The sequence below is a fragment of the Callorhinus ursinus genome, unplaced genomic scaffold (assembly GCF_003265705.2).
Source record: "Callorhinus ursinus isolate GAN/ISIS: 27379988/994484 unplaced genomic scaffold, GSC_fseal_2.0 scaffold15, whole genome shotgun sequence".
In the NCBI taxonomy this organism is placed as follows: domain Eukaryota; kingdom Metazoa; phylum Chordata; class Mammalia; order Carnivora; family Otariidae; genus Callorhinus; species Callorhinus ursinus.
Window position 1 is genome coordinate 6,403,522 of NW_027397077.1, and position 13,162 is coordinate 6,416,683.

General features: G+C 43.4%; 1 protein-coding gene across 2 annotated transcripts in view; it reads right to left on the reverse strand.

Annotated features, from left to right (window-relative positions):
* Positions 1-508: 508 nt before the first annotated feature.
* RHOA (ras homolog family member A) overlaps positions 509-13,162 on the reverse strand; it is a 62,827-nt gene continuing 50,173 nt past the window's right edge. For both annotated transcript variants that reach the window (XM_025885566.2, XM_025885565.2), the window contains 4 exons: positions 11,612-11,768; positions 8,646-8,766; positions 2,681-2,811; positions 509-1,768 (listed from right to left, as the gene is read on the reverse strand). In XM_025885566.2, the coding sequence (XP_025741351.1) occupies positions 1,595-1,768; positions 2,681-2,811; positions 8,646-8,766; positions 11,612-11,767 (582 nt within the window). In that variant the 5' untranslated portion in view covers position 11,768 and the 3' untranslated portion in view covers positions 509-1,594. The remainder of the gene's footprint in view (positions 1,769-2,680; positions 2,812-8,645; positions 8,767-11,611; positions 11,769-13,162) is intronic.

The window sequence follows — 13,162 nt, forward strand, 5'->3', positions numbered from 1 at the left end:
CTGGGGCTGCCTGGCGCGTCTTCTCATCCAGGCCTCTGGTCTCTTTTTAGATCTCCAGTGTGGCACTGTCCTTAACACTGGTTTTCCCAAGGAGCACTGAGACCCAGCCCCCTCCCTGGCTTCTGGGGTGGACCCAGCCGATTTCAGGCCATCCTCTATACCTAATCAGCTTAATCTGAGGCTCAGGCCTGTAAGTAAAAGACACTGAAAATGGGCAGGAAGAGAAAAATGTCACTCCTGAGATTCCTCCAGAAGAATGACTGCTTGGAGTACCCTTCATGTATCCTCCATACAATGCATTCCCCACACTAGGCCACTGTGAACTTTGACACAAAATGATCCTTTCCACCTTCTTAGGAGCAGCCAGGTTAGTGCCAAATTGGGGGGGGGGGTTGTGTCAGAATGGGGGCAAGCTGGTTTTTGCACTTTGAAGGAAACTTCCAAGGAGAGCTAAGCTGGATATATCCTCCCACTCCCGGCCCTGGAGAGAGCAACACAAACACCAGGATACAGGAAGTTTAGAAAACTGCCTTTATTCTATTAGTAGTTGGAAAAATTAACTGGTACAGAAAAAAAGTTCAGTCAGCTGGAGAGAAGAAAGAGTGCCACCCAAGAGAACTGGTGGCTCCTGTGGGAGGGAACCTGGATACAGTGAGGAAAAAGAGCACTGTGAACTAGAGCCAGACCCTGCAGTCCAGGTGAGACAGGTCATGCCACCTTCTGAAGTGTCTAAGTGCCTCAGGCATGAAACCAAATTCCTATTTATTTAGCCCAGCTCTGGGGAGGGGGTACTGGAATATGTGGGGCCAAAAACAGGTGATATGGGCCATCTTTTTTATCAGAGAAACTGACAAAACGGGAATTTTAAAAATGAATTTTTCCATCTGACTTTATTTTCAAATACACTTTCTTTTTTAAAAAACCAATACACTTTCTGCAGGATGACAAATATCAGTATTAGGAAATCCAATTATACAAAAAATACTACATCTAGTCTGGGGTAGATATATTTATTTTTTGGTAACATACATTAAGTGGCACTAATTACACAGTAACTATAAGGTAACTAACATGAAACCACAGAACTGTAACTCTGCCACAGCTGCATGGACTTGGGCCTTTCTGGATGAGCATTTTCAAAAAACTGGATGCCCATCACAGAGCTATGCCAATAAAATCTGTTAAGGAGTAAAGCTCTGAAGTAGGGACTCACCAGAGTACCTTGCAGCTGACAGATGGCAGGCAGGACATGTTAGTTATAAAGTAGTTACAGCCTAATTCACAAAAGTTACCAACTGTTTCTCTTTCTAGAAAGAAGCAGGAAGTTAAGAAATCCCTTGAATTAGCGCCTGGTGTGTCAGGTGGGAGTGCAGAGGAGGGCTGTTAGAGCAGTGTCAGAAGGACCCCGGTGGTCGGGTAAGTTGGACATCATTAATAATCACGGTTGGCTTCTAAATACTGGTAGCAAGATGACTTCTGATTTGTAATCTTAGGTAAATTATAGATAAATGAAAAAAGGCCAGTAATCATACACTAAGATTAATAAACAGCACTTCAAAATTAACCGCATGAGGGCTGTGCTTGCAGCAGGGTTTCACAAGACAAGGCACCCAGATTTTTTCTTCCCACGTCTGGCTTGCAGAGCAGCTCTTGTGGCCATTTCAAAAACTTCCCTCACTCCATCTTTGGTCTTTGCTGAACACTCCATGTAACCGAAAGCGCCAATCCTGTTTGCCATATCTCTGCCTTCTTCCGGTTTCACCGGCTCCTAACAAAGAGAAAAGAGCACTTTCAGTTAAGTGTCACATATATGAAGTAAGTGCAAAGTACTCAAATTCAGCTTAAAAGATTTCTTTTAAAAGCTGCCAAACCCAGATTTGAGTTCTGTCTTATGAAAATCATATGCAGTGATCCTCCCTACCCCAATATAAAATCTCTATCAAACAAGCTCTTCTCTGGGACGAAGAGAGAAAGAAGGGAGAAGCCAGAGAGCCCTGCAAGGTTTAGGAGGGAATCAAGGGCAAAATGATTCAAGCTTTCAGTCCAGGGTAAGCACTTGGATCTTCCTGTAGTTAGCTTCACAGAGGAATGAATGCCTCTAGAAGGAAACAGATCCTGACCTTAACATTCAGAGAGGAACCTCAGTGGAAGAACCTGGGCTGAAGACCTCAAGGCTCTTGCCCTGCACTAGGGAAGCCCTGCCATTGGGCCACCTGGCTTCTCAGAAGCCAAGATGCGAACTCCATCATGCCTTTTATAAAGGCATCAGGGCTCTCTGGACTCCTTGTCCTCAGGATTTCTTGATCCTTTAGTTGCCACCAATTTAATCTTTGGCCTCACATATACCAAGATAATAACTAGAGAGGGAAATCAAGAGCCTGATAAAAAGTTCCTGCATTTGGAGTACTGACTACTGCTATTGATAGTCCCTTCTCAGGCAGGCAATCCTTGGAAGCACAGTACTACCTCACTGGAGAGCTTCCCATCTCACATGAATATGGAGTCTTAAGGACCCTATGAGCAGGCCCCAGTGAATGACGGACAGGTGGAGAAAGAAAGGCTTCTGGGACTCTCTGAAATAGCCTGGCTTGTGAGTTTCTGCTGGGCCCCCTCAACAACCAACCTTCGGCCCTGGGTTTTAGAATACTACAGGACAACAGAGCCCTGCCCCAGACAATACCTGCTTCATCTTGGCTAGCTCCCGCCTTGTGTGCTCATCATTCCGAAGATCCTTCTTGTTCCCAACCAGGATGATGGGCACGTTGGGACAGAAGTGCTTGACTTCCGGGGTCCATTTTTCTGGGATGTTTTCTGAAAGCAGCAAAATTTGGATATACAATTCTACCCTGAACAATGTCCAAGAGCCCTAAATTGCAAGGAAACTACTTAAAAAAGTATGCTCAACATTTAATGGAGTCTCACTAGTTTCAAAAGCACAGAAAAAGGCAAAAATCTAACCCCCTTCCATTAAGCACAGAATCACCAGCTTTTCCTCAGTCCCCACTAAGGAACTCAGTTCCTGTAGAAGCAGGGCCCAGTTAAAGCCTTTGGAGGAGCAAAGGATCCAGGACACAAGGTGGCTCCACAACGGTACAACCTGACCCAAGGAGGGAAGCTATCCATGGACCATTTTGTCACTGCTGGCTAGTAATTCTGACTACATCTTACAGAAAGGGTCTCCATTCAAGGGCTGCAGCTGGCCCAGGGTCCCCATGTTCTCTCGATACCTTCCTTTTGGACCTTCAGCATGACCCCCATAGTGTAGGTTATTGGTATTTCAAATGGCTCAAGAATGACTTATGAAAATGAGTGAGTTTATAGCAGCAATGTCCACAATAGCCAAACTGTGGAAAGAGCCAAGATGCCCATCGACAGATGAATGGATAAAGAAGATGTGGTATATATACACAATGGAATATTATGCAGCCATCAAAAGGAATGAGATCTTGCCATTTGCAACGACGTGGATGGAACTGGAGGGTGTTATGCTGAGTGAAATAAGTCAATCAGAGAAAGACATGTATCACATGAACTCACTGATATGAGGAATTCTTAATCTCAGGAAACAAACTGAGTGTTACTGGAGTGGTTGGGGGTGGGAGGGATGGGGTGGCTGGGTGATAGACATTGGGGAGGGTATGTGCTACGGTGAGCGCTGTGAATTGTGCAAGACTGTTGAATCACAGATCTGTACTTCTGAAACAAATAACGCAACATATTTTAAGAAAAAAAGAAAAAGAAGAAGATAACAGGAGAGGAAGAAAAGGGGAGTATGTCAGAGGGGGAGACGAACCATGAGAGATGATGGACTCTGAAAAACAAACTGAGGGCTCTAGAGGGGAGGGGGGGAGGGGGATGGGTTATCCTGGTGATGGGTATTGAGGAGGGCACGTTCTGCATGGAGCACTGGGTGTTATGAACAATGAATCATGGAACACTGCACCAAAAACTAATGATGTAATATATGGTGATTAACATAACAATAAAAAAATTAAAAAAAAAAAAGAAAATGAGTGATAACCAGCTTCTCGCCAATACTGTACTAATTTACAAAGGTTGGACGTACATCATGGTGTGTAAGTGGCCCAGGTTCAACCTCCCACAACCTGGCCTTGGGCATCTGCATCTCAGTGTCAGGCATTTTATAAAATGGGGATAACAGTATTACCTATCTCACATAGGGTTATTCAGAGTCAATGCATACAAAGTACTTATTGACAATCATTTAAATAGTCTGCTTGTAATCTGAGGCTATATTTTGGAAATAAATTGTTCAGGGGCGCCTTGGGTGGCTCAGTTGGTTAAGCGTCTGCCTTCAACTCGGGTCATGATCCCAGGGTCCTGGGATGGAGCGCCATGTCGAGCTTTCTGCTCAGTGGGGAGCCTGATTCTCTCTCTCCCTGCCGCTCTGCCTGTTTGTGCACGCTAACAAATAAATTAATAAATAAAATCTTAAAAAAAAAAGTAAACTTCATTCTCTGACTTCAAGACAAATTACCAAAAGGCAAGAGTTATTTAGAATATGGAAAGATGCTCTGTCTTCTGGCTGAAAGACCGTATCAGATAAAGAAGATATATGAGTAAGGTCAGGAAACTTATACATACTACTCTTCAGCACACAAAATGGACACTTGACTGTGCTTTGCTACAGCCAACAATAGAGTCAATTGTATTACTAATGTCACAACTTAAAACTCAAAAGTTTTATTCTGAAACAAAGAGGTTTCCAAGAAGTGCAGTGTTCCAGTCCTCAGAACAATACAGAGTAATACAGAGAAAAGGGCCAACCCATCTAACAACCACGCCAAACAACCTCAGCCTGAACCTTGCTCTCACCTCTGCACCTGCGGTCACTTTTCAGTTCAGCTGTGACAGTGATCACTTTAAAAGGTAAGTGAGACATCACTCCTTTGTTCAATCCTTCTCACAATCCAGCTCCCAACTCACTCATGATGAAAGGAAAAGTCCACACCATTAAGCACATGGCTTTGCAACCCTCATTCCCACCTCTTCTGCTACACTGGATTCCTTCCTTCCTCTTCCTGCCTTGGTGACTTTGCATCTGCTGTTCCCCCTACCTGGAAGGTTCTTTTATTAGATATCTGTATTTGCTTCCCTCAGATCCTGTAGGTCTCTCCCAGAAGTCACCTTTTCAGTAGGGTTGCTGACCATTCTATGGTCATCCTCTAAAACAGAATACTACCATGGCCCATTCCATACCCACCTCTAAGAATGCTATTTGTAAAATTTCTTGCTATCAGATTGGTTTTTTTTTTTTTTTGGATTTACTGTTGTTTTTGCTCTTCTGTCTCCCTTAATCTAGAAATTTCTTCCATAAATAGGTGCTCAGTAATTATTTGCTGAATATATGAAATTATTACTCCAATAGTCTCCTCACCCCCTGGAATTCAGGACACATATATTAAAATGAATTGCCTCTGTCTTGCCTTCTCTTTTCATGAATAACTTTAAAATGTAACTTTTTTCTTTTCTGCACCGCCCCCCGCTTTTTTAAAAGTAGGCTCCATGCCCAATATGAGGCTTGAACTCACAGCCCTGAGGCAAGAGTCTCATGCTTTACTGATGACTGAGCCAACCAGGCGCCCCTAAAACTTTATTTAATCCAATGATGGCAATCACCTATAGTACCTCCCACCCCCAAAATAATCTGATAACATTGAGCCTTATCACTCTGTGTGGATTTACAGTGGGGTTGTATGAGGGCCTTTGGGAATTCCAGAAAGCTAGAGAGTAGAAATCCTTATCATCTAGATCAGGGTCAGCAAATAAAATCTTGTCTGGAGTCTACTTTTAAAAAATACTTATAAAAATAAGGGGCACGTGGGTGGCTCAGTCAGTTAAGCATCTGCCTTTGGCTCAGGTCATGAACCCAGGGTGCTGGGATGGAGCCCCACATGGGGCTCCCTGCTCAGTGGGGAGCCTGCTTCTTCCTCTCCCTCCACTGCTCCCCCTGCTTGTGTGAGCACACATGCACTCATTCGCTCTCTCAAAAAATAGCATCTTTGGGGAGCCTGAGTGGCTCAGGCAGTTAAGCATCCGACTCTTGGTTTCAGCTCAGGTCATGGTCTCACAGTGGTGGGACTGAGCCCTTTGTCCAGCTCAGTGCTGAGTACAGAGTTGGCTTCAGATTCTCGTTCCCTCCCTCTGCTCCCCCCACCCCTGCTCTCTCAAACTCTCTCTCTAAAATAAATAAAATCTTTTTTTCTTGGGCACCTGGGTGGCTCAGTTGGTTAAGCGACTGCCTTCAGCTCAGGTCATGATCCTGGAGTCCCGGGATCGAGTCCCGCATTGGGCTCCCTGCTCGCAGGGAGTCTGCTTCTCCCTCTGACCCTCTGCCCTCTCGTGCTCTCTATTTCTCATTCTCTCTCAAATAGATAAAATCTTAAAAAAAAAAACAACTTTTTTTTCTTAAAATAAGTTTTACTGGAACATAGCCAAGCTCATTCATTATATATATTCTGGGCTGCTTTTGTGATACAACAGTGTGAAATTGAGTAGTTGTGGCCAAGTTTGGTACAACATATGGCCAACAAAGCCTAAAATATTTACTATTTGGTCTTTTACAAGTTTGCTACCCCAGGTCTCAACTAGAATATAGACTCTAGAACAACTGCCAGTCCAGATAACAGACGCTCAAAAAGTAAAATTATCACAGGGTTGGCTGGCAGCAGGGCTGAAACCTTCACATCAATATTCTGATTCCTGATCAAACTTGTTACCCTATACCTACATATGGGACCATAGTCTAGTAACATCCAATCAAGTAAAACAAAGTTTAACATTAGGTTGACATTAGCTTTTCATTTTCTTGATCCACACTTTTTGAGTTCCCATAACACATTTTACTTGGGCAAACTACTGGTGAGATTCTCCCCATATCCAAGCCAAGACAACAGAACTTTTAAAAGGACTTTGGCATAACTTGGCAAAACCAAGCTAGTTAAGTCAGCTCAGCAAAGGGGTTCCACCCAACCACACTCCTGCAATGACCTCCAGGGAAGGCAGAGCATCCTCCAACATCAGACCCTCTCCCCAGGTGTATCTGTATTTCAGAGATCTCTCCTTTGCCTCTTTACTTTCTACCTCTGCTCTCCTCCCCAGGGCCTGCCCTCTGGGAGAAGGGCCAGCAAAAAACAAGTCATGGCTAGTAAAGAGAAGTCAAAAGCTAAAGAGGGGCACCTGGGTGGCTCAGTCAGCTAAGCATCTGACTCTTGATTATCAGCTCAGGTCTTGATCTCAGGGTTCAAGCCCCACACTGGGCTCCACGCCGGGTGTGGAGCCTACTTTAAAAAAAGGGAGGGGTGCTAAAAACCTCCTCTGAGATGAGGAAACATGGAGAAAAATAACTTTTGCCTCTGAAGTGTTTTTGTCCCTAAAGGATTATACCTTGGATGATGAGATATAGGGCAGCATTCCTCTGCATTCCCACAGGACTTAGACAAAGTCCACAATGTGTGTGTGAAGGGAGGGTGTCGCATGGCTCTATTTTTTCTATGCCCCATCTTCTCGGGCCTTCCAAGAGACCCCCAAAGGAAGTCAGGTTCGTTTGAGAAACCAAAACTGAAACAACTGTTGAAAATAACCAAAGTGAACCAATGGCAGAGAGTACCTGCTCTATCTGTCTCAGTCTTGGGAGACACTGCACAGAGGGCTCAGTCTCAGCTTGATGCCTTGGGATGCATAACCCTGATCAAGGGGCTCAAAATCTTGGAGCACCCAAATATTGTCATTGAGTATAACCATGACCAAAAAAAAAAAAAAAAAAGATCATATAACCCTAACTGGCCAGCGCAAGCCCACATCACCAGCAGGCCCTCCAAGGTTGTTTGTGTTAATGATGACAATATTCTTGGCCTGACTGCTACCTTGTAAAGACAGCGCACTACATCACCAAGAGAGACATTTTATCCTCTTAGGTACAAACCGAAAGTAAGTTCTGTTTCAGACCTTGGTGCCTTGCTTCAGAGAGTGTGAGGTCAGTGTTTTACTTGGTCTTTTTCTGAAGGAAGGTGGCTTCTGAGACATGTGACCAACTGAGCTGGTGAAATGAAAATAACTTGAACTTGACGTTCAAGTCTCTCTCTATTAGCTAAGATACTTTAGAAAACGGCTAAAATGAATACTACCAGGAGGGGTGCTGGGTGACTCAGTTGGCTAAGCATCCAACTGTTGATCTCAGGGGAGTCTGCGTCTCTCCCTCTCCCTCTGACCCTCCCCGCGCACTCTCTCTCTCAGATAAATAAATAAACCTTTAAACAAACAAACACACTACCAGGAAACGGCAAATCACCAGTTTAGATACTGGGAAGCAACAGGTTCAATACGAAGTACTAAAAAAAGGTGTGAGCACCTAAAAAAGCCTTCCTCAAATTTTAGTAGAAAAGATGGCTTTGTATTTGGAATCCACCTACTTTACAAGGTAGACACATAGGAGACCTAGGCTGAAAAGTGACCCAGGGCCCAGGCTTTATAGTCCCAAGGCTCTAGGACTCTGGTCACTGATGATTCCTTCTATGAAGTTCATGTTTGCTTTTCAATGACTTGACGCACAGAAATGACCTGAGAAACCAGGTGTCAGCCAGGCACACAGACAGTGACAAACATCAGGCTGCAGAGTTACTCACCTAAACTATCAGGGCTGTCAATGGAGAAACACATCAGTATAACATCAGTGTCCGGATAGGAGAGAGGCCTCAAGCGATCATAATCTTCCTGCCCAGCTGTATCCCACAAAGCCAACTCTACCTGTGATAGGAAAAATAAACACAAGAATGCAAGGTTAATCCTCTCCACTTTCAGACAAAGTGGTACTCACCAAAGTACATTCAAATGGCAAACTGTCCAAAACAGTAAAACAAGCCTGAGCTGGATGGTGTGTTTAAATTGTTTTAGGTTGTGGCGCCTGGGTGGCTCAGTTGGTTAAGCGACTGCCTTCGGCTCAGATCATGATCCATGAGTCCCTGGATCGAGTCCCGCATCGGGCTCCCTGCTCAGCAGGGAGTCTGCTTCTCCCTCTGACCCTCCCTCCTCTCATGTGCTCGCTCTCTCGTTCTGTCTCAAATAAAGTAAAAAAAAAAATTGTTTTAGGTTGAAATTTCTCAAAATATTAGAGTACATAAAGTATATAATAAAGTACATAATTAGTACATAATTTAAAATACCAAGTCAAAAAATAACTTTATAGTTTGTAAAAAGCATAGTATTTAATTATAAACATTCTACATAGAAAAGCAGATGAACAAGGAAAATCAAACTATAAAGAACATTCTACCAGGTGTACAAAGCAAGACAAGGAAACACCAGACCTGAGTAACTTTTCCCAATACATTGTAACTCAATTGTTTCCTTTGTCTCATCATTCTGCTCCAATGTGCAAAAACGGAGACAAGACTGTATTTGAGGGGCACTTGGGTGGCTTAGTCGGTTAAGCATCTGCCTTCTGCTCAGGTTGTGATCCCAGGGTCCTGGGATTGAGCCCCACATCAGGCTCCCTGCTCAGTGGTGAGTCTACTTCTCCATCTCCCTCTGTTCCTTCCTGCACTCATGCTTACTCTCTCTTTCAAATAAATAAATAAAACCTTAAAAAAAAAAAAAGATTACATTTGAGTAGGTGGGTAAGAAAAGACACCATCATGCTGGACGTTAGGCAAGGTCTCAGTGGACAAGAAAGGTCTCTGGACCTGCCTTTTCTGCTCAAAAAAGATATGAATGAAAGCATCACTAAGAGAGCAAGGTACTCCTTTCACACCTGGGAACCTGCTCACCTTCCTGTGGAAGGAGGGCAAACTGATGCCTGGGCTCTGAACACAGGTCCCCTTCCATGTTGTCCAGCACTGCAGACAGCCCTGTGATTTCTCACAACCAGAGTGGGATTTTAATACTTCTGCTCAGGGAGGCTTTGGAGCCAAAAGCTCTCCTTCTAGTACTCGGAATACCCTTTTTTCCTAGAGCCTTCACAGCCCATATTTCAAAATTTCTAAATATCATTCTTTCCTTAAAGTTGATGGCTAATTATCTCTTCCACCCTCAACCTCTGCCCTAGGATGCATCACTCACAACCTCCACTAGACCCACTGCACTTCTGTCATGCACACACACTACTGGTTTGGTATGTGTATTTCTAATACACTGATGCCCAAGGCTCACAACAGAACGAACCTCAGAATGGTACAGCTCATTCACTCTCTGCCTAATCGTACTACCTTGGCCCCTCCAAGCCTCATGTGTGCTCAGTCAGACACATCCAACCCTATCTCCTGATAAATGCTTTGGGATGTTGGCCCTATCTCTTGTCAGAATGGGCTTTTCCAACTTTGGTAGGTCTGTTCCTGGGACCACAATCACCTAGAATCTTGGATGGTTTCCTAGACTATTACTGTATACTCTTAAATGAACATTCCTAGCACCCTCTCTCAACTTGTAGGCTACTGAGTTGCTAAGAAGCACTTTTATTTCAGGGACCCTAGAAATCTGAATAGCTGGCTTAATGTGCTTTCCATACCCGGTGCCACAAACTGAAGCTAGGTAGCACTGGGACAGAAAGGGGTAATAGGTAAAGCAGGAAAATGAGAAAGGAGAAAGGGCATGGAATTATGGGGGCCATAATGTCTCGTGCTAGCAGCATGAGACATGTGAATGAATGCCCAAGAGGACTGGATATATTGGAGAAGAGCCCCTTGTTCTAGTTTCTTTTCAGCTGACCCATCTGCAGTGGGAATTTCATGCCTCTCCAAAAGTTGTACAGGAGCTGGGTAAGACATTATTTGACACAAAAGGGAACAAAAAGGGGCGCCTGGGTGACTCGGTCGTTAAGCATCTGCCTTCGACTCAGGTCATGGTCCCAGGGTCCTGGGATCAAGCCCAGGGGGGTTGATCATGGGGCTCCCTGCTCCTCCCTCTCCCACTCCCCCTGCTTGTGCTCCTTCTCTGTGTCTCTGTCAAATAAATAAAATCTTAAAAAAAAAAAAAAAAGGAACAGAAAATTAAAAAATATATACATATAAACTCTAATTCCAGGAGAGTTTTGCTCCGGTCTTGCCAGTGGACTTTCAGGACAGACACGAAGAAACACTGTCCTTGTTGCCAGTGACAGGTAATTGAAGCAATGGTGGCAGCCTATTTATGTTAAAGTAAAACACCATTAAAAAAAATTAAATATGAGGCTATTACTTAAATGTCACATTGCGGGTGGTGTACATCAGTATACCCTTTTGAGACCCATAAAATGACCTCTTGACCTAGTAATCTCATACTTCAGCACTGAATGATATATGACAGAACTGGGGAAGTCCATCCATACGAAGAGATTCAATTTAGCGTTATCCATCTGGCAACAAACTAAATTTCAAAAATAAAGCTGTAAAGAGGCTTCCCTATGTAAAATACATAGGGATGTGATTAAAGTCTAGATGACAGCAGTTAAAAATGAACAAAGTTGGGCTATGATGGCAGGAACAGAATGGATTTCTCAAACATGTTTATTATTATATTGTGTACTGAAGAGACAAAAAGACCTAATTCTCTACGGGCTCTATGAACATCTTTGCCTAAGATGCAAAATGAAACCAGTTGTTATGAAAAGTGTACTCACCTGCTTTCCATCAACTTCAATATCTGCCACATAGTTCTCAAACACTGTGGGTACATACACTTCTGGGAACTGGTCCTTGCTAAAGACGATGAGCAAACAAGTCTTGCCACAGGCTCCATCACCAACAATCACCAGTTTCTTCCGGATGGCAGCCATGCTGAAACATGAGACAAAGGTGTTATCTAGAACGCACAAGAAGCTATTAATAGCCTCAGGCTATGACACACACTTTTCTGACCATGGGGCACAAGCCTCTATTAGCACACCCAAATACAAAATGTTAGTACAACTTTCCACTTGACACCAAAACTCCACAACTAATGGTTATACTTTTTTTCTTTTTAGGATTTTTATTTATGTATTTGAGAGACAGACAGAGAGAGAACAGAGTGGGTGGGGGGAGAGAGAGGGAGAGAGAATCTTTAAGCAGACTCTGTGCTGAGTGTGGAGCCTGACGCCTGGCTCTATGCCAGGACCATGAGATCACGACCTGAGCTGAAACCAAGAATTGATGCTTAATTGACTGCTGCCCAGGTGCCACAAACTAACTGTTATAGTTAAGGGTAAAAAGACTGGAAGCTTATCCTCAAGATTAGAACAAGACAAGAATGGCCACTTTTGCCACTTCTATCCAACATGATAATGAAGATTCTAGCCGGAGTAATTAAGCAAGAAAATGAGATAAGACATCCAGACTGAAAAGGAAGAAATAAAACTATCTTATTTTGCAGATGACATGACCTTATATATATATGGAAAATCCTAAGGAATCCACTAAAAATTATTAGAACAAATTCAGTAAGGTTGCAGGATACAAGATGAACATACAAAAATCAATTGTACTTCTATAACCTGGTAATGAACAAAGTGAAAATGAAATTAAGAAGACAATTTCATTTACAATACCTTCAAAAAGAACAGGGACAAATTTAACAAAAGTACAAAATACACTCTGAAAACTCCAAAACAGGGGCACCTGGGTGGCTCAGTTGGTTAAGCAGCTGCCTTCGGCTTAGGTCATGATCCCAGGGTCCTGGGATCGAGCCCCACATCGGGCTCCCTGCTTAGTGGGGAGCCTGCTTCTCCCTCTCCCTCTGCCTGCCTCTCTGCCTACTTGTGCTATCTCTCTGCCAAATAAATAAATAAAATTAAAAAAAAAACCTGAAAACTCCATAACATTGTTGAGAGAAAGATCTAAACGAATGAAAAGACTTGGAAGACAATACTGTTAAACGACAACATCCTCCAAATCATTCTACAGATTCAAGACAATCCCTATCAAAATACCAGCTGGCTTCTTGAATTGAGAGTCCAGAAATAAGCCCCCACATTTAGGGTCAAGTGATGGATGCCAAGACAATCTGATGGAGGAAAACGTCTTTTCAACAAATAGTGCTGAGACAACTCAATAGATCCACACAAAAGAATGAAGTTAGAAAGCTACACCTCACATCATATACAAAAATTAACTCAAGATGGATTACAGGCCCAGGGGTACCTGGGTGGCTCATTAATTTTACCACTAGCTACTTCATGTGGAAGGATGTGGAA